At 43.3% G+C, this 19,669-nt stretch overlaps 1 protein-coding gene across 4 annotated transcripts in view; it reads left to right on the top strand.

Moving 5' to 3' along the window:
• The window catches only part of LOC121541954 (serine/threonine-protein phosphatase 2B catalytic subunit alpha isoform), a 96,731-nt gene extending 77,672 nt beyond the window's left edge, over window positions 1–19,059 (top strand). For 2 of the 4 annotated variants that reach the window (XM_041851365.2, XM_045208192.1), the window contains exons 9-14: window positions 10,968–11,093; window positions 11,642–11,725; window positions 13,583–13,667; window positions 14,113–14,210; window positions 15,334–15,384; window positions 17,132–19,059. In XM_041851365.2, coding sequence (XP_041707299.1) covers window positions 10,968–11,093; window positions 11,642–11,725; window positions 13,583–13,667; window positions 14,113–14,210; window positions 15,334–15,384; window positions 17,132–17,322 — 635 coding nt within the window. In that variant the 3' untranslated portion in view covers window positions 17,323–19,059. Of the gene's footprint in view, window positions 1–10,967; window positions 11,094–11,641; window positions 11,726–13,582; window positions 13,668–14,112; window positions 14,211–15,333; window positions 15,385–15,894; window positions 15,938–17,131 lie in introns of all 4 variants that reach the window. The other 2 variants (XM_041851364.2, XM_041851366.2) reach the window with 2 other exon arrangements.
• Window positions 19,060–19,669: the final 610 nt, after the last annotated feature.

Below are 19,669 nucleotides of genomic sequence, written 5' to 3'. Positions count from 1 at the left end.
ATGGTCGAATTGCTGCAAAGAAACGACTACTAAAGGACACCAATAAGAAGAAGAGACTTGCTTGGGCCAAGAAACACGAGCAATGGACATTAGACCGTTGGAAATCTGTCCTTTGGTCTGATGAGTCCAAATTTGAGATTTTTGGTTCCAACCGCCGTGTCTTTGTGAGGACACATAGTAGGTGAACGGATGATCTCCGCATGTGTGGTTCCCACTGTGAAGCATGGAGTAGGAGGTGTGATGGTGCTTTGCTGGTGACACTGTCTGTGATTTATTTAGAATTCAAGGCACACTTAACCAGCATGGTTACACAGCATTCTGCAGCGATACGCCATCCCATCTGGTTTGCGCTTAGTGGGACTATCATTTGTTTTTCAACAGGACAATGACCCAAAACACACCTCCAGGCTGTGTAAGGGCTATTTGACCAAGAAGGAGAGTGATGGAGTGCTGCATCAGATGACCTGGCCTCCACAATCACCCGACCTCAACCCAATTGAGATGGTTTGGGATGAGTTGGACTGCAGAGTGAAGGAAAAGCAGCCAACAAGTGCTCAGCATATACGGGAACTCCTTCAACACTGTTGGAAAAGCATACTACATCATGAAGCTGCTTGAGAGAATGCCAAGTGTGTGCAAAGCTGTCATCAAGGCAAAGGGTGGCTACTTTGAAGAATCTAAAATCTAAAATATATTTTGATTTGTTTAACTTTTTTTTGGTTACTACATGATTTCATGTGTTATTTCATAGTTTTGATGTCTTCACTGTTATTCTACAATGTAGAAAATAGTAAAAATAAAGAAAAACCCTTGAACGAGTACGTGTGTCCAAACTTTTGACTGGTACTGTTTATGTATATTTCTATATTGTTTATATATTGGATATATAAGGGTATGTATTTGTAGTGTTAACGTATGAGTCTATGTGAACTAGTATATACAGTGAGGGAAAAAAGTATTTGATCCCCTGCTGATTTTGTGCGTTTGCCCACTGACAAAGAAATGATAATTCTATAATTTTAATGGTAGGTTTATTTGAACAGTGAGAGACAGAATAACAACAAAAAAATCCAGAAAAATGCATGTCAAAAATTTTATAAATTGATTTGCATTTTAATGAGGGAAATAAGTATTTGACCCCTCTGCAAAACATGTACTTGGTGGCAAAACCCTTGTTGGCAATCACAGAGGTCAGACGTTTCTTGTAGTTTGCACACATCTCAGGAGGGATTTTGTCCCACTCCTCTTTGCAGATCTTCTCCAAGTCATTAAGGTTTCGAGGCTGACGTTTGGCAACTCGAACCTTCAGCTCCCCCCACAGATTTTCTATGGGATTAAGGTCTGGAGACTGGCTAGGCCACTCCAGGACCATAATGTGCTTCTTCTTGAGCCACTCCTTTGTTGCCTTGGCCGTGTGTTTTGGGTCATTGTCATGCTGGAATACCCATCCACAACCCATTTTCAATGCCCTGGCTGAGGGAAGGAGGTTCTCACCCAAGATTTGACGGTACATGGCCCCGTCCATTGTCCCTTTGATGCGGTGAAGTTGTCCTGTCCCCTTAGCAGAAAAACACCCCCAAAGCATAATGTTTCCACCTCCATGTTTTGATGGTGGGGATGGTGTTCTTGGGGTCATAGGCAGCATTCCTCCTCATCCAAACACGGCGAGTTGAGTTGATGCCAAAGAGTTCGATTTTGGTCTCATCTGACCACAACACTTTCACCCAGTTCTCCTCTGAATCATTCAGATGTTCATTGGCAAACTTCAGATGGGCATGTATATGTGCTTTCTTGAGCAGGGGGACCTTGCGGGCGCTGCAGGATTTCAGTCCTTCACGGCATAGTGTGTTACCAATTGTTTTCTTGGTGACTATGGTCCCAGCTGCCTTGAGATCATTGACAAGATCCTCCCGTGTAGTTCTGGGCTGATTCCTCACCGTTCTCATGATCATTGCAACTCCACGAGGTGAGATCTTGCATGGAACCCCAGGCCGAGGGAGATTGACAGTTATTTTGCGTTTCTTCCATTTGCGAATAATCGCACCAACTCTTGCCACCTTCTCACCAAGCTGCTTGCCGATGGTTTTGTAGCCCATTCCAGCCTTGTGTAGGTCTACAATCTTGTCCCTGACATCCTTGGAGAGCTCTTTGGTCTTGGCCATGGTGGAGAGTTTGGAATCTGATTGATTGATTGCTTCTGTGGACAGGTGTCTTTTATACAGGTAACAAGCTGAGATTAGGAGCACTCCCTTTAAGAGTGTGCTCCTAATCTCAGCTCGTTACCTGTATAAAAGACACCTGGGAGCCAGAAATCTTTCTGATTGAGAGGGGGTCAAATACTTATTTCCCTCATTAAAATGCAAATCAATTTATAACATTTTTGACATGCGTTTTTTAAATTATTTTAAAAAATATCTGTCTCTCACTGTTCAAATAAACCTACCATTAAAATTATAGACTGATCATTTCTTTGTCAGTGGGCAAACGTACAAAATCAGCAGGGGATCAAATACTTTTTTCCCTTACTGTACGTAGTGAATGTATGTTGGATCATATATGTGTTGGTGAGTGGTGTTCAATATGTGGCTTGGTGGAGATGGATAGTGGGACATAGTGAGAGCGTTGGAGGGACTGTCGGTAAGGCTGACTATCTCTATGTAGCTAGCTTTATATCTCATGATGGAACACTTCACTTCTGGGGCTCAAGAAGGGCACCTAATGGTTGATCGTCTCATCTCCTTTCTCTGTCTGTCTGTCGCTGTCCTGTGCCTCTGTCTCTTTCTGTGTCTGTCTCTGTTTCTTTCTCTCTGTGTCTGTCGCTATGTCTCTGCCTCTCTCGCTCTGTCTCTGCATCTTTCTGTCTCTTTCTGTGTCTGTCTCTGTCTCTTCCTCTGTTTCTGTTTCTGTCTCTTTCTCTGTTTCTGTCTCTGTCTCTTCCTATGTTTCTGTCTCTGTTTCAGTCTCTGTTTCTGTCTCTGTCTCTTCCTCTGTTTCTGTTTCTGTTTCTGTTTCTGTCTCTGTTTCTGTCTCTCTCTTCCCATGTTTCTGTCTCTGTCTCTGTCTCTGTTTCTGTCTCTGTTTCTGTCTCTTCCTCTGTTTCTGTCTATGTTTCTGTTTCTGTCTCTGTCTCTGTCTCTGTCTCTGTCTATTCCTCTGTTTCTGTCTCTGTTTCTGTCTCTCTCTTCCTCTGTTTCTGTTTCTGTCTCTTCCTCTGTTTCTGTCTCTGACACTTCCTCTGTTTATGTCTCTGTCTCTTCCTCTGTTTCTGTCTCTGTTCTGTCTCTGTTTCTGTCTCTTCCTATGTTTCTGTCTCTGTTTCTGTCTCTGTCTCTTCCTCTGTTTCTGTCTCTGTTTCTGTCTCTCTCTTCCTCTGTTTCTGTCTCTGTCTGTCTCTTCCTCTGTTTCTGTCTCTTCCTCTGTTTCTGTCTCTTCCTCTGCCTCTGTCTATTCCTCTGTCTCTTTCTCTGTTTCTTCCTCTGTTTCTGTCTCTCTCTTCCTCTGTTTCTGTTTCTGTCTCTGTTTCTGTCTCTGTCTCTGTTTCTGTCTGTCTCTTCCTCTGTTTCTGTTTCTATCTCTGTTTCTGTCTCTCTCTTCCTATGTTTCTGTCTCTGTCTCTGTCTCTGTTTCTGTCTCTGTCTCTTCCTCTGTTTCTGTTTCTGTTTCTGTCTCTGTTTCTGTCTCTTCCTATGTTTCTGTCTCTGTTTCTGTCTCTGTTTCGGTCTCTGTGTCTCTTCCTCTGTTTCTGTCTCTGTTTCTGTCTCTGTCTCTTCATCTGTGTCTGTCTCTGTTTCTGTCTGTTTCTGTCTCTGTCTCTTCCTCTGTTTCGGTCTCTGTGTCTCTTCCTCTGTTTCTGTCTCTGTTTCTGTCTCTGTCTCTTCCTCTGTTTCTGTCTCTGTTTCTGTCTCTCATCCTCTGTTTCTGTTTCTATCTCTGTCTCTGTTTCTTCCTATGTTTCTGTCTCTGTCTCTTCCTCTGTTTCTGTTTCTGTCTCTGTTTCTGTCTGTCTCTTCCTACGTTTATGTCTCTGTTTCTGTTTCTGTCTCTGTCTCTGTCTCTTCCTCTGTTTCTGTCTCTGTCTCTGTCTCTGTCTCTGTTTCTGTCTCTTCCTCTGTTTCTGTCTCTTCCTCTGTTTCTGTCTCTGTCTCTTCCTCTGTTTCTGTCTCTGTTTCTGTTTCTGTTTCTGTCTCTGTCTCTGTTTCTGTCTGTTTCTGTTTCTGTTTCTGTCTCTGTCTCTTCCTCTGTTTTTGTCTCTTCCTCTGTTTCTGTCTCTGTTTCTGTCTCTGTTTCTGTCTCTGTCTCTTCCTCTGTTTCTGTCTCTGTTTCTGTCTCTCTTCCTCTGTTTCTGTTTCTGTTTCTATCGCTGTCTCTGTTTCTTCCTATGTTTCTGTTTCTGTCTCTGTTTCTGTCTCTGTCTCTGTTTCTGTCTCACTCTTCCTATGTTTCTGTTTCTGTCTCTGTTTCTGTCTCTGTCTCTGTTTCTGTCTCTCTCTTCCTATGTTTCTGTCTCTGTCTCTTCCTCTGTTTCTGTCTCTGTCTCTTCCTCTGTTTCTGTCTCTGTCTCTTCCTCTGTCTCTGTCTCTTCCTCTGTTTCTGTTTCTGTCTCTTTCTCTGTTTCTGTCTCTGTCTCTTCCTATGTTTCTGTCTCTGTTTCAGTCTCTGTTTCTGTCTCTGTCTCTTCCTCTGTTTCTGTTTCTGTTTCTGTTTCTGTCTCTGTTTCTGTCTCTCTCTTCCCATGTTTCTGTCTCTGTCTCTGTCTCTGTTTCTGTCTCTGTTCGTCTCTTCCTCTGTTTCTGTCTATGTTTCTGTTTCTGTCTCTGTCTCTGTCTCTGTCTCTGTCTATTCCTCTGTTTCTGTCTCTGTTTCTGTTTCTTCCTTTTCTGTCTCTGTCTGCTTCCTCTGTTTCTGTCTCTGTCTCTTCCTCTGTTTCTGTCTCTGTTCTGTCTCTGTTTTGTCTCTTCCTATGTTTCTGTCTCTGTTTCTGTCTCTGTCTCTTCCTCTGTTTCTGTCTCTGTTTCTGTCTCTCTCTTCCTCTGTTTCTGTCTCTGTCTGTCTCTTCCTCTGTTTCTGTCTCTTCCTCTGTTTCTGTCTCTTTCTCTGCCTCTGTCTATTCCTCTGTCTCTTTCTCTGTTTCTTCTCTGTTTCTGTCTCTCTCTTTCTCTGTTTCTGTTTCTGTCTCTGTTTCTGTCTCTGTCTCTGTTTCTGTCTGTCTCTTCCTCTGTTTCTGTTTCTATCTCTGTTTCTGTCTCTCTCTTCCTATGTTTCTGTCTCTGTCTCTTCCTCTGTTTCTGTCTCTGTCTCTTCCTCTGTCTCTGTCTCTTCCTCTGTTTCTGTCTCTGTTTCTGTCTCTGTTTCTGTCTCTGTCTCTTCCTCTGTTTCTGTCTCTGTTTCTGTCTCTGTCTCTGTTTCTGTTTCTCTCTGTCTCTTCCTCTGTTTCTGTCTCTGTTTCTGTCTCTGTCTCTTCCTCTGTTTCTGTCTCTGTCTCTTCCTCTGTTTCTGTCTCTGTCTCTTCCTCTGTTTCTGTCTCTGTCTCTTCCTCTGTCTCTGTCTCTTCCTCTGTTTCTGTCTCTGTTTCTGTGTCTGTTTTTTTTCTCTACCTATGTTTCTGTCTCTGTCTCTGTTTCTGTCTCTGTCTCTTCCTCTGTTTCTGTCTCTGTCTCTGTCTCTGTTTCTGTTTCTGTTTCTGTTTCTGTTTCTGTCTCTGTCTCTGTTTCTGTCTCTGTTTCTTCCTCTGTTTCTGTTTCTGTTTCTGTCTCTGTTTCTGTCTCTATTTCTGTCTCTTCCTATGTTTCTGTCTCTTCCTATGTGTCTGTCTCTGTTTCTGTCTCTTCCTATGTTTCTGTCTCTGTTTCTGTTTCTGTTTCTGTCTCTGTCTCTGTCTCTGTCTCTGTTTCTGTCTCGGTCTCTTCCTCTGTTTCTGTCTCTGTTTCTGTCTCTGTTTCTGTCTCTTCCTATGTTTCTGTCTCTGTTTCTGTCTCTGTCTCTTCCTCTGTGTCTGTCTCTGTTTCTGTCTCTGTCTCTTCCTCTGTTTCGGTCTCTGTGTCTCTTCCTATGTTTCTGTTTCTGTCTCTGTTTCTGTCTCTGTCTCTTCCTCTGTTTCTGTCTCTGTTTCTGTCTCTCTTCCTCTGTTTCTGTTTCTGTTTCTATCGCTGTCTCTGTTTCTTCCTATGTTTCTGTTTCTGTCTCTGTTTCTGTCTCTGTCTCTGTTTCTGTCTCTCTAATGTTTCTGTTTCTGTCTCTGTTTCTGTCTCTGTCTCTGTTTCTGTCTCTCTCTTCCTATGTTTCTGTCTCTGTCTCTTCCTCTGTTTCTGTCTCTGTCTCTTCCTCTGTTTCTGTCTCTGTCTCTTCCTCTGTCTCTTCCTCTGTTTCTGTCTCTGTTTCTATGTCTGTTTCTGTGTCTGTTTCTGTCTCTTCCTATGTTTCTGTCTCTGTTTCTGTTTCTGTCTCTGTCTCTTCCTCTGTCTCTGTCTCTTCCTCTGTTTCTGTCTCTGTTTCTATGTCTGTTTCTGTCTCTGTTTCTGTTTCTGTCTCTGTTTCTGTCTCTGTCTCTTCCTCTGTTTCTTTCTCTGTTTCTGTTTCTGTATCTGTTTCTGTTTCTGTTTCTGTCTCTGTCTCTGTCTCTGTTTCTGTCTCTGTCTCTTCCTATGTTTCTGTCTCTGTCTCTGTCTCTGTTTCTGTCTCTGTCTCTTCCTCTGTTTCTGTTTCTGTTTCTGTCTCTGTTTCTGTCTCTTCCTATGTTTCTGTCTCTGTTTCTGTCTCTGTTTCGGTCTCTGTGTCTCTTCCTCTGTTTCTGTCTCTGTTTCTGTCTCTGTCTCTTCATCTGTGTCTGTCTCTGTTTCTGCTCTGTTTCTGTCTCTGTCTCTTCCTCTGTTTCGGTCTCTGTGTCTCTTCCTCTGTTTCTGTCTCTGTTTCTGTCTCTGTCTCTTCCTCTGTTTCTGTCTCTGTTTCTGTCTCTCATCCTCTGTTTCTGTTTCTATCTCTGTCTCTGTTTCTTCCTATGTTTCTGTCTCTGTCTCTTCCTCTGTTTCTGTTTCTGTCTCTGTTTCTGTCTGTCTCTTCCTACGTTTATGTCTCTGTTTCTGTTTCTGTCTCTGTCTCTTCCTCTGTTTCTGTCTCTGTCTCTGTCTCTGTCTCTGTTTCTGTCTCTTCCTCTGTTTCTGTCTCTTCCTCTGTTTCTGTCTCTGTCTCTTCCTCTGTTTCTGTCTCTGTTTCTGTTTCTGTTTCTGTCTCTGTCTCTGTTTCTGTCTGTTTCTGTTTCTGTTTCTGTCTCTGTCTCTTCCTCTGTTTTTGTCTCTTCCTCTGTTTCTGTCTCTGTTTCTGTCTCTGTTTCTGTCTCTGTCTCTTCCTCTGTTTCTGTCTCTGTTTCTGTCTCTCTTCCTCTGTTTCTGTTTCTGTTTCTATCGCTGTCTCTGTTTCTTCCTATGTTTCTGTTTCTGTCTCTGTTTCTGTCTCTGTCTCTGTTTCTGTCTCACTCTTCCTATGTTTCTGTTTCTGTCTCTGTTTCTGTCTCTGTCTCTGTTTCTGTCTCTCTCTTCCTATGTTTCTGTCTCTGTCTCTTCCTCTGTTTCTGTCTCTGTCTCTTCCTTTGTTTCTGTCTCTGTCTCTTCCTCTGTCTCTGTCTCTTCCTCTGTTTCTGTCTCTGTTTCTATGTCTGTTTCTGTGTCTGTTTCTGTCTCTTCCTATGTTTCTGTCTCTGTTTCTGTTTCTGTCTCTGTCTCTTCCTCTGTCTCTGTCTCTTCCTCTGTTTCTGTCTCTGTTTCTATGTCCTGTTTCTGTGTCTGTTTCTGTCTCTTCATATGTTTCTGTCTCTGTTTCTGTCTCTGTCTCTTCCTCTGTCTCTGTCTCTTCCTCTGTTTCTGTCTCTGTTTCTATGTCTGTTTCTGTCTCTGTTTCTGTTTCTGTCTCTGTTTCTGTCTCTTCCTCTGTTTCTTTCTCTGTTTCTGTTTCTGTATCTGTTTCTGTTTCTGTTTCTGTTTCTGTCTCTGTCTCTGTTTCTGTCTCTGTCTCTTCCTATGTTTATGTCTCTGTCTCTGTCTCTGTTTCTGTCTCTGTCTCTTCCTCTGTTTCTGTTTCTGTTTCTGTCTCTGTTTCTGTCTCTTCCTATGTTTCTGTCTCTGTTTCTGTCTCTGTTTCGGTCTCTGTGTCTCTTCCTCTGTTTCTGTCTCTGTTTCTGTCTCTGTCTCTTCATCTGTGTCTGTCTCTGTTTCTGTCTCTGTTTCTGTCTCTGTCTCTTCCTCTGTTTCGGTCTCTGTGTCTCTTCCTCTGTTTCTGTCTCTGTTTCTGTCTCTGTCTCTTCCTCTGTTTCTGTCTCTGTTTCTGTCTCTCATCCTCTGTTTCTGTTTCTATCTCTGTCTCTGTTTCTTCCTATGTTTCTGTCTCTGTCTCTTCCTCTGTTTCTGTTTCTGTCTCTGTTTCTGTCTGTCTCTTCCTACGTTTATGTCTCTGTTTCTGTTTCTGTCTCTGTCTCTTCCTCTGTTTCTGTCTCTGTCTCTGTTTCTGTCTCTTCCTCTGTTTCTGTCTCTTCCTCTGTTTCTGTCTCTGTCTCTTCCTCTGTTTCTGTCTCTGTTTCTGTTTCTGTTTCTGTTTCTGTCTCTGTCTCTGTTTCTGTCTGTTTCTGTTTCTGTTTCTGTCTCTGTCTCTTCCTCTGTTTTTGTCTCTTCCTCTGTTTCTGTCTCTGTCTCTTCCTCTGTTTCTGTCTCTGTCTCTTCCTCTGTTTCTGTCTCTGTTTCTGTCTCTTCCTATGTTTCTGTCTCTGTTTCTGTCTCTGTCTCTTCCTATGTTTCTGTCTCTGTCTCTGTTTCTGTCTCTGTCTCTTCCTCTGTTTCTGTTTTTGTCTCTGTCTCTGTCTCTGTCTCTGTCTCTGTTTCTGTCTCTTTCTCTTTCTCTGTCTCTGTCTCTGTCTCTGTTTCTGTTTCTGTCTCTGTCTCTGTCTCTTCCTCGGTTTCTGTTTCTGTTTCTATCTCTGTTTCTGTCTCTTTTCCTCTGTTTCAGTTTCTATCTCTGTCTCTGTTTCTTCCTATGTTTCTGTCTCTGTCTCTTCCTCTGTTTCTGTTTCTGTCTCTGTTTCTGTCTGTCTCTTCCTACGTTTATGTCTCTGTTTCTGTTTCTGTCTCTTCCTCTCTGTTTCTCTCTCTTCCTCTGTTTCTGTCTCTGTCTCTTCCTCTGTTTCTGTCTCTGTCTCTTCCTCTGTTTCTGTCTCTGTCTCTTCCTCTGTTTCTGTCTCTGTTCTTCCTCTGTCTCTGTTTCTGTCTCTTCCTATGTTTCTGTTTCTGTTTCTGTCTCTGTCTCTTCCTATGTTTCTGTCTCTGTCTATGTTTCTGTCTCTGTCTCTTCCTCTGTTTCTGTTTTTGTCTCTGTCTCTGTCTCTGTTTCTGTCTCTGTCTCTGTCTCTGTCTCTGTTTCTGTTTCTGTCTCTGTCTCTGTCTCTTCCTCGGTTTCTGTTTCTATCTCTGTTTCTGTCTCTGTTTCTGTCTCTTTTCCTCTGTTTCTGTTTCTATCTCTGTTTCTGTTTTTGTCTCTGTCTCTGTCTCTGTCTCTTCCTCGGTTTCTGTTTCTGTTTCTATCTCTGTTTCTGTCTCTGTTTCTGTCTCTTCCTCTGTTTTTGTCTCTGTTTCTGTCTGTCTCTTCCTCTGTTTCTGTCTCTGTTTCTTCCTATGTTTCTGTCTCTGTCTCTTCCTCTGTTTCTGTCTCTGTTTCTGTCTGTCTCTTCCTCTGTTTCTGTTTCTGTCTCTTCCTCTGTTTCTGTCTCTGTGTCTTTCTCTCCCTGTCTGTCGCTATGTCTTTTTCTCTGTCTGTCTCTGTCTCTCTGTCTGTCTCTGCTAATCTGTCTCTTTCTCTCTCTGCCTGTCTTCCTGTGCCTCTGTTTCTCTCTCGCTCTGTTGCTCTCTCTTTCTCTCTCTGTCTGTCGCTATGTCTCTTCCTCTGTCTCTGTCTCTGTCTGTTTATATCTCTGTTTCAGTCTCTCTCTCACACACCCACACAAACACATATCAAGGTGTGTACCCCCATAAGACTATGAATGTTGCTCCAGCCTACTATCTTCAGGCCACTCTGAAGAGCCCGTGTATAATTAGACCTCTGCTCTGTTTGTAATTTGATAGATTATTGTTTTATACAGATGTATTTTTGTATATATATATATTTTTTAGAAAAGTTATTTGTTTGATGTCATGGATTCTGTTACCTCTTTGAGTAAAAAGGCTCCTTCCTGTAGCATCTGTTTGTCAAGAGACTAAACTCATATCATGCTTATACTGTATATAGTGGAAGAAAATAAGTTTGAAATCCTGTCAATTCCCAAGACGGCATTGTTTTTTCCATCTCACACCAACGATTCATGCCTCCAGTTGCGGACAGAAAACGGAGCATACGATGTGCTTCTTCTGCAGACATATTCACAGTGACTGAAAGGACCAAAGAAGGTGCTTTTGAAGAAAAATATTTTGGAGAAAAAAAAGCATGTCTTTGAAACAGAGTCATAATTATCCTAGAGCTAGCTCCCATCAACCACTGCTGTTTCAAAGACATGCATTTTTTTCCCAAAATATTTTTCTTCAAAAGCACCTTCTTTGGTCCTTTCAGTCACTGTGAATATGTCTGCAGAAGAAGCACATCGTATGCTCCGTTTTCTGTCCGCAACTGGAGGCATGAATCGTTGGTGTGAGATGGAAAAAACAATGCCGTCTTGGGAATTGACAGGATTTCAAACTTATTTTCATGCATATGCTTGCAGCAAAATAACGCATGCTGCGCCATTGATATAGGAGTGGGCTCAAAATGGAGAATTCCACGGCATTAGTGATGTACAGCGTGATGAATGTATCACTCGACACACTGATGGTCATTTTTTACTGTGTTGTTTCTTTAAACCTACTAGGTTTTGTGTAGTATGTGTGTATCCATGTAGATGTAGACATTTTTATGTTTACATGACCCTTACATGACCCTTGTGTTTTTTTCCCCCTCCACAGCTGCAGTACTGAAGTATGAAAATAACGTGATGAACATCAGGCAGTTCAACTGCTCCCCTCATCCCTACTGGCTGCCCAACTTCATGGACGTGTTCACCTGGTCCCTGCCTTTTGTGGGGGAGAAAGGTACCGCCACCACCCTTTCCCATTCGTTAGTAGAACATGTCTTTGTGTAATGATGACTACGCTGCACTGTTCTGCTGTTTTAATCCTGTTCAAGCTGAGTGGTGAGAATCATCTTAACTTGCTAGTCAATACAAACGTTCAGCAGGACTCATCCATGCTCTCAGACTGATATGCTTTAGCAATAAGGCACGAGGGGGTGTGGTATATGGACAATATACCACGGCTAAAGGCTGTTGTTATGCATGACGCAACACGGAGTGCCTGGTACAGCCCTTAACCGTGGTATATTGGCAATATACCACAAACCCCCGAGGTGCCTTATTGCTATTATAAACTGGTTACCAACGTAATTAGAGCAGTAAAAATACATGTTTTGTCATACCCGCGGTATACCATGGCTGTCAGCCAATCAGCATTCAGGGCTCGACACACCCAGTTTATAATGAACAATGACCCGTGTTCTTCTATATTTACCCTCTTGCTACATTTTATCATAATCAAATATGTACAGCAGCGCCCTCATCTGATAACCTTTGACCCCTCTCCAGTCACAGAGATGCTGGTGAACGTGTTGAGCATCTGCTCTGACGACGAGCTCATGAATGACGGAGACGACCAAGAGATCTTAGATGGTGAGTCGATGATATACAGTACTGTTAAGAGTCCATTAGAACTGTAGTGTCTCACACTCCTCTCCCTGGCATAGGTCCTTATAAATAAGTAAGAACATGTATTATTATGGTATTCGTACATTATATGACCTCTGGGTTTTTGTTTGTTATGAGGGGCTCATTTAATTACCAGTAAAGAATATACAGTGCATTCGGAAAGTATTCAGACCCCTTGACTTTTTCCACATTTTGTTACATTATAGCCTTAATATAAAATTGATTAAATTGTTTTTCCACCTCATCAATCTACACACAATACCCCATAATGACTAAGCAAAAACAGTTTTTTTGAAATTTTTGCAAATGTATTAAATATAAAAAAACTGAAATATTACATTTACATAAGTATTCAGACCCTTTACTCAGTACTTTGTTGAAGCACCTTTGGCAGCGATGAAAGCCTTGATGTCTTCTTGCTATGTCGCAACAAGCTTGGCACACCTGAATTTGGGGAGTTTCTCCCACTCTTCTCTGCAGAGCCTCTCAAGCTCTGTCAGGTTGGATGGGGAGTGTCGCTGCACAGCTATTTTCAGGTCTCTCCAGAGATGTTTGATCGGGTTGAAGTCCAGGCTCTGGCTGGGCCACTCAAGGACATTCAGAGACTTGTCCCGAAGCCACTCCTGCGTTGTCTTGGCTGTGTGCTTAGGGTCGTTGTCCTGTTGGAAGGTGAACCTTCGCCCCAGTCTGAGGTCCTGAGCACTCTGGAGCAGGTTTTCATCAAGGATCTCTCTGTACATTGCTCCATTCATCTTTCCCTCGATCCTGACAAGGCTCCCAGTCCCTGCCGCTGAAAAACATCCCCACAGCATGATGCTGCCATCACCATGCTTCACTGTAGGGATGGTGCCAGATTTCCTTCAGACGTGACGCTTGTCATTCAGGCCAAAGAGTTCAATCTTGGTTTCATCAGACCAGAGAATCTTGTTTCTTATGGTCTGAGTCCTTTAGGTGCTTTTTGGCAAACTCCAAGCGCACTGTCATGTGCCTTTTACTGAGGAGTGGCTTCCGTCTGGCCACTCTACCATAAAAGCCTGATTGGTGGAATGCTGCAGAGATGGTTGTCCTTCTAGAAGGTTCTCCCATCTCCACAGAGGAACTATGGAGCTCTTTCAGAGTGACCATCGGGTTCTTGGTCACCTCCCTGACCAAGGCCCTTCTCCCCCGATTGCTCAGTTTGGCAGGGCAGCCAGCTCTAGGTAGAGTCTTGGTGGTTCCAAACTTCTTCCATTTAAGAATGATGGAGGCCACTGTGTTCTTGGGGACCTTCAATGCTGCAGACATTGTTTGGTACCCTTCCCCAGATCTGTGTCTCGACACAATCCTGTCTTGGAGCTCTACGGACAATTCCTTCAACCTCATGGCTTGGTTTTTGCTCTGACATGCACTGTCAACTGTGGGACCTTATATGGACAGGTGTGTGTGCGCCTTTCCAAATCATGTCCAATCAATTGAATTTACCACAGGTGGACTCCAATCAAGTTGTAGAAACATCTCAAGGATTATCAATGGAAACAGGATGCACTTGAGCTCAATTTTGAGTCTCATAGCAAAAGGGTCTGAATACGTATGTAAATAAGGTGTTTATGTGTTTTATGTTAAATTAGAAAACATTTCTAAAAAAATTTTTTCGCTTTGTCATTATGGGGTATTGTGTGTAGATTGATGAGGTAAAAAAATAATTAATTCAATTTTAGAATAAGGCTGTAACGTAACAAAATGTGGAAAAAGTCAAGGGGTCTGAACACTTTCCGAATGCATTGTAAATGGATCATTTCAACGTGGCCCGTAGACTCACTCCTGACGTCTGCCTCTTTCTAGCCAACGCAGCTGCAGCTCGGAAGGAGGTGATCAGGAACAAGATCCGCGCCATTGGGAAAATGGCAACGATGTTCAAAGTGCTTCGGTGAGAACGTTCTCCACCTCGCATTCTACTGTAGCTGTTGCACTTGAACACATCTCTAACACTGAATATAGAGTTATTATAATAGAGTGGATATACAGTAGAAGCCCCCCCCCAGAAGCCTACGCAGGGATGTAGCTCAGTAGAGCATGGCGTTTGCAACGCCAGGGTTGTGGGTTCGATTCCCACAGGGGGCCAGTATAAAAAAGAATGTATGCACTCACTAACTGTAAGTCGCTCTGGATAAGAGCGTCTGCTAAATGACTTAAATGTAATGTAAATATAAATGTACATGAGTGACCTGTGTGGATGTCCTCTGACCTGTGTGTGGTCCTCTGACCTGTGTGTGGTCCTCTGACCTGTGTGTGGTGCTCTGACCTGTGTGTGGTCCTCTGACCTGTGTGTGGTCCTCTGACCTGTGTGTGGTGCTATTCCGTGTGTCCCGCAGGGAGGAGAGTGAGAACGTGTTGACGCTGAAGGGTCTAACTCCTACTGGCATGCTGCCCAGCGGGGTGCTCTCCGGGGGCAAACAGACCCTGCAGAGTGGTGAGGAAGAGGCCCAGGCCAGGGCTGTTTATCCCTCCTTCCTTCCCTCCCTCCCTTCCCTCCCTGTCTGTCCGTTCCTCTTTCTATCACTGTGACTCTTTTCTTTGTCACAGTCTCCATCGCTCTCTCTCTCTCCCTGGGTCTTTGTCTTCGTATCCGTCCTCTGGTCCCTTTGTTTCTGACCCAGGTTTGGGCAGCCACCCTTGACTCTGGAGGCCTGCAGATTCTGCCCCCTTTAGCTATAGCTCGACACTAGAGAGAGAGAGAGACAGTCATCTCAACTCACCTGTCATCTCACCTCACCTGTCATCTCAACTCACCTGTCATCTCAACTCACCTGTCATCTCACCCCACCAGTCATCTCATCTCACCTCACCTGTCATCTCATCTCACCTGTCATCTCAACTCACCTGTCATCTCATCTCACCTGTCATCTCAACTCACCTGTCATCTCACCCCACCAGTCATCTCATCTCACCTCACCTGTCATCTCATCTCACCTGTCATCTCAACTCACCTGTCATCTCACCCCACCAGTCATCTCATCTCACCTGTCATCTCAACTCACCTGTCATCTCAACTCACCTGTCATCTCATCTCACCTGTCATCTCACCTCACCTGTCATCTCACCCCACCAGTCATCTCATCTCACCTCACCTGTCATCTCATCTCACCTGTCATCTCAACTCACCTGTCATCTCATCTCACCTGTCATCTCAACTCACCTGTCATCTCACCTCACCTGTCATCTCACCTGTATTTACTCCCATTGAGTTGACCTTTGAAAATCTGGATGAGGTGTCTTTCTACTACTAGTCTCTCTAGAACTGCCTCCCACAATGTTACCAATGTTCCAGACCTAGGTCTGGGATTTCCAAGACCATTCTACTCTGTTGAGTTCAGTCAGGTCCTGTGGCCCTCAAGAGTCTCTCAAGCCCAGCCCCAGGGTGTTCCCCAGGCCTCTGGCCACTCAGTCTGGCTGTGTTACTGGGGTACATGCGTCTCTCACTTCCTGGTCTCTCGCTGGTCTCTAGCTAGCTGCCTAACTACCGTCGGGGGCTGCATTCTGCATCTGCATGGCTTTGCCAGAAGTAACACGCTCCCCTCCTTTCCCCCCCCCAGCCACCACCGAGGCCATCGAAGCCATCGACACAGAAACTGAGGACGGAGAAGGTAAAGCTGTGTCCCCGACCCCACCCCTCTCAGCAGGCTGGCCTGCAGGACATGCATTGGGTCAACTACCCGTCAGTTACAATAGTAGTACATATTCAGCCTGCATTAAACAACATATCAGGGGGACAGTTGGATTTAGAATGGGTAGCACGGAACTTTGCAGTATCTTGATTACAAGAGATGTCAATGTAAATATCTAAACTATATCAGTTATGATGTAAGTGTCAAGAGATGTATTTGACATTAATTACATGGTGTGCACAGGAAAAACAAAGCCTTTCACAAGTGTGATCAAGTTTAATACCTTACATAGAAATACAAACACACACATGTAAACACATATAAATATAAACACATGGATTTGTTATTGTATGTAAGTAATTAAAGCCATGCAAAGTGAGGTGCTACCAAGAGCTGCATGATGGTTTCAGGTATCTTTTTATGCTCAGGCATGATTCCTTCTTTTATTTTTTGGATTTGGCTTATCTTCCACCCCCATCTGGTTCAAAGATGCATCGCATGCAGGGAGAACAGGACACAGGCGAGAGCTAAGGTGAAATACAGTATGCATCATGAAGTCAACTGAATGGTATCATGAGCATGATGTGTCATCTATGTGAACAATAGAGTCTCCAAAGATAGTGAATAAATGAAGAAGTCCCACTCAGGCCATTTACCGTTGAAAAAAATTGGTCAGTGTTCCGGTCTGCTTAAGGGGTGGCTCTCCCATAGGCACCAATGCATTAGCAGCTGGGTCTGGTCTGCTTAGTTCATTGTCTGTATATGAACCATAAAAAAGGAGCGAGTGAGATGTCTCGCTTCCTCTTCCGTCTCCGGAGTCTCTGGACACCTGATGCTCTCACAATGACCTGACAATGTCATGATGCAGCAATTGACAGCCGCAGTTAAACAACTGCCTGCATCACGACAGGGTTAAGTGAATGGGCATGAACTTACACACTAACAGGACGATGTATGGAGTATGACATGATTATGTCATGCAACTGGTACTGTAATGTCATGTTGGCTTCATGATACATAATTATAACAACCGTAAACAAGGGTGCTATTCTAGTAAACAAGGGTGCTCTTCCACGAGGGGAAGTTTGTCTAAGTTATTAAAGGAAGGTGCCATTCTAGTAAACAAAGGTGCAATTCTAGTAAAGGAGGGTGCAATTCTAGTAAACATGGGTGTCATTTTAGTACAGGACAGGAGGGTGCTGAGTCGTTGACTCATTCTCTCAGATGAGCCTGTGGATATCTCAAGGTTTCTGATATCACTCTGTCCACAATTACATCTATTCAAATCCTCCCCCAACAGTTATTTTTTTCTTCTCCTCAAGACCAGTATGTTTCTTTTACGCCTGCTACATTAGGTTAGCCCAATTCTGATATTTTTTTCCACTAATTGATATTTTGACCAATCACATCAGATCTTTTCACAGCAGATCTTTTTCAGAGCTGATTTGATTGGTCAAAAGACCAATAAGTGAAAATAAATATCAGAATTGGGTTGCCTGTCTAAACACAGCCTATTGCATTCAGGCCAAAGTATGGTACTTCCCAATAATATTTTATGTAAAAAGCATATACTGTAGGCTATGTTTAACCATTTTCATATGAGAGTGCACAAAGAGGTATTTCAAAGGATTTAAAATCAAGGTTTATCAGTTATAAATTATATCATGATACAGTGATACTGATCCCCTGTATGTCCTCTCTCTCCTCCTACCTGTCCTCCCTGCAGCCATCCGTGGGTTTTCTCCCCAGCATAAGATTGCCAGCTTCGAGGAGGCCAAGGGCCTAGACCGTATCAACGAGCGTATGCCTCCCCGCAGAGTCGGGGTCAACCACGTGGGACAGTCCATGGGCAAGATGAACATGTCCGAGGCCAACGGCACAGAAGACAATGACAATGACAACAGCAACAGCCAGTGATGCTTCGTCCTGTGGCCCGCCCTAGAGTCCATGCGACTGCCGTGCTGTGCGCCAAGAAGTCGCCAAATCGTGATATCAGGCCTCAGAATATAGACAAAACATAACACACCCACAGACACAACACAACATCTGCATCTACCGCCTGCTGCTCTTTCATCCAATTAGAGAAACGAATCAAATGTTAAATCTCTTATTCAAATGGGTAAGGTGGTTTATTTTTTAGACGGCAGGTCACCACAAAGGGAAACTGAGCACAGACGGGAGGGGGGTAGTGGGGTCAGAGCTTAGGGCAGGGACAGGGAGGAGGAGAGGAGAGGCCAGCGGTGCGGGATGTAGGGGCCCCTGTTGGGATGAGGGCCAGGGGTGTGGTCCTGTGGGTGTGTCTGCTGTTCCCTCTCTCAATCCAATCACAGACCGAGTGGGCAGAGTTTGGAGTCCCGAGCTTTCTCCCATGTCTGTTACAGTACATCCTCATGGGGTCTGACATGGGACACTCCAGTACAGTACCCATGCCACACACACATTTGACTATTTTGATTAAGAGTTTCACTCATGAACTCATCTCATACAGAAATGATCTCGCTAGTCAAATGTTTTGCTACTAGTATTAATGAATACAAATAAAATCTTGTTTGTAAGAAAGGACATTTGAAAATAAAAAATATGTAGATTTTACTTCTTGCAATGCAATCTTACCTGAAAACTTTGATTTCTTGATTTATTTTGTGGTAAGATGCCATGAGCCTGCAGGGGAAGGGGTAGGGGTGGAACGTGGGCTTGGCTGTGGCCTCTCCACCAACCAAAGCCACGGTCTGTCATGTTTAGGCGCTGTAGTCCCAGCTCCAGGTCTACCTTCTGTCACCCGTACCTGATTGTTTCTCACCTGCCTGTAACTAAAGAGAGATCATTCACATAGTACGTCAAATCTTCTGTCGGAGTAAAAAAATGATCTAATATATATATATATAATGAATTATAAAGATGGACAATAACAAAGACAATGGTTTTTAACAGCATCCACGGTATGGAACGCATCGATGCATGCAATTAAGTTCCTTATTGATATGTGAAATAATAATTGTGATGTTTCAGTATAGTAGACTTGAATTATTTCTCTCATCAAATTTGATTTGTAAAGTTTCCCTTTGTTTTTTATTTAATTTTTTTATTGTTGTTTCCTTTGATTTGTTTTTTTCTTCATTTTTTAATCAATATTATTTGTTTATTATATTATTATTTTATTGTTTTGCTGTACAGGCACATATGCTCTTTTTAAGGTGTGAAGCCTTTTTTGTTCTGTTGGTGTACAGAAGTTGTTCAATTGTGTGAATGAACATATTACTCAGTGAAAAGCAACATTCAGGCTGCCAAAGCATGATCGCATGGTTTGTTCAAATGTAAACAAATTGGACACAATGAAAATCCTGTGTCTCACATACTTTTTAAAGGAAAACAATATATTCTCATTATAATTCTTGATGATATTCTTATTATTCTCACGATTAAGCTTACGGTTATTTTTCCTTCCACTGTTTTCTGATCCTTGTTTGGTCTAGACGTGGTTTATTTTGAAGAAGGAATTTCATGGATTTTAACTTGTGACGACAATTTTTTCTTGTAATTTTCTCCGGAACTAAGTTTTGGCATTTGACTTCATAAATGATACACACATTGTAAGCATGCCCTATGGGACAAATCACTTTTTTTACTCTTGAATAAAATATGCATGAACCAATAGTGTGGCTTCCAGTTTCTCATCGATAGATAGGAAATATATCCTCACATTGTGCAACATGATGGGAATAGGAGCCTTTTCACAATTTAGGCCACGCCCAAACAATATGCTCTGCGGGATGGAGTGTGTGTGTGCATGTGTGCAAAATGGGCAGCTTCACTGTTTTTCAAGGGAGCTGCATTTTCACAGCCAACCTGAATCAAAACAGTGGGCGAATGTTCTTTTCTCTACAGTTTCCATGAGGGCATTCCATCTGCTTCCTGCCATTCTTCCACAGGAAACTCTGGGAAAAGCGTCAGACAGGCCATGGCAACCACTCCCACCTCACACTGAACCCACGGTAGAGGGCAAGTAACTCCTAACCACCACTCTATGGAACAGGACAGCAACATCTCGCTACCAGGACCTTTACCATACTCTCTCATTAACACACGCAAATACACACACTCAGGCCACAAGTTGAGACTGCTTCCATACACGGACACACATTACTCAGAGAGACTCCATACGCTATCTAGTACGCTCATGACAGTGGGTTCTCTTGCCCCTGGGTGACCCCAAACATTTTATACACGCACTAATACATACACACAGTGGGAATCTGAGAGGCTC

This window comes from Coregonus clupeaformis, chromosome 27, assembly GCF_020615455.1.
Source record: "Coregonus clupeaformis isolate EN_2021a chromosome 27, ASM2061545v1, whole genome shotgun sequence".
Taxonomy (NCBI): Eukaryota; Metazoa; Chordata; class Actinopteri; order Salmoniformes; family Salmonidae; genus Coregonus; species Coregonus clupeaformis.
The sequence above is the reverse complement of the archived record's forward strand: the minus strand, read 5'-3'. Positions and strand labels throughout refer to the sequence as shown.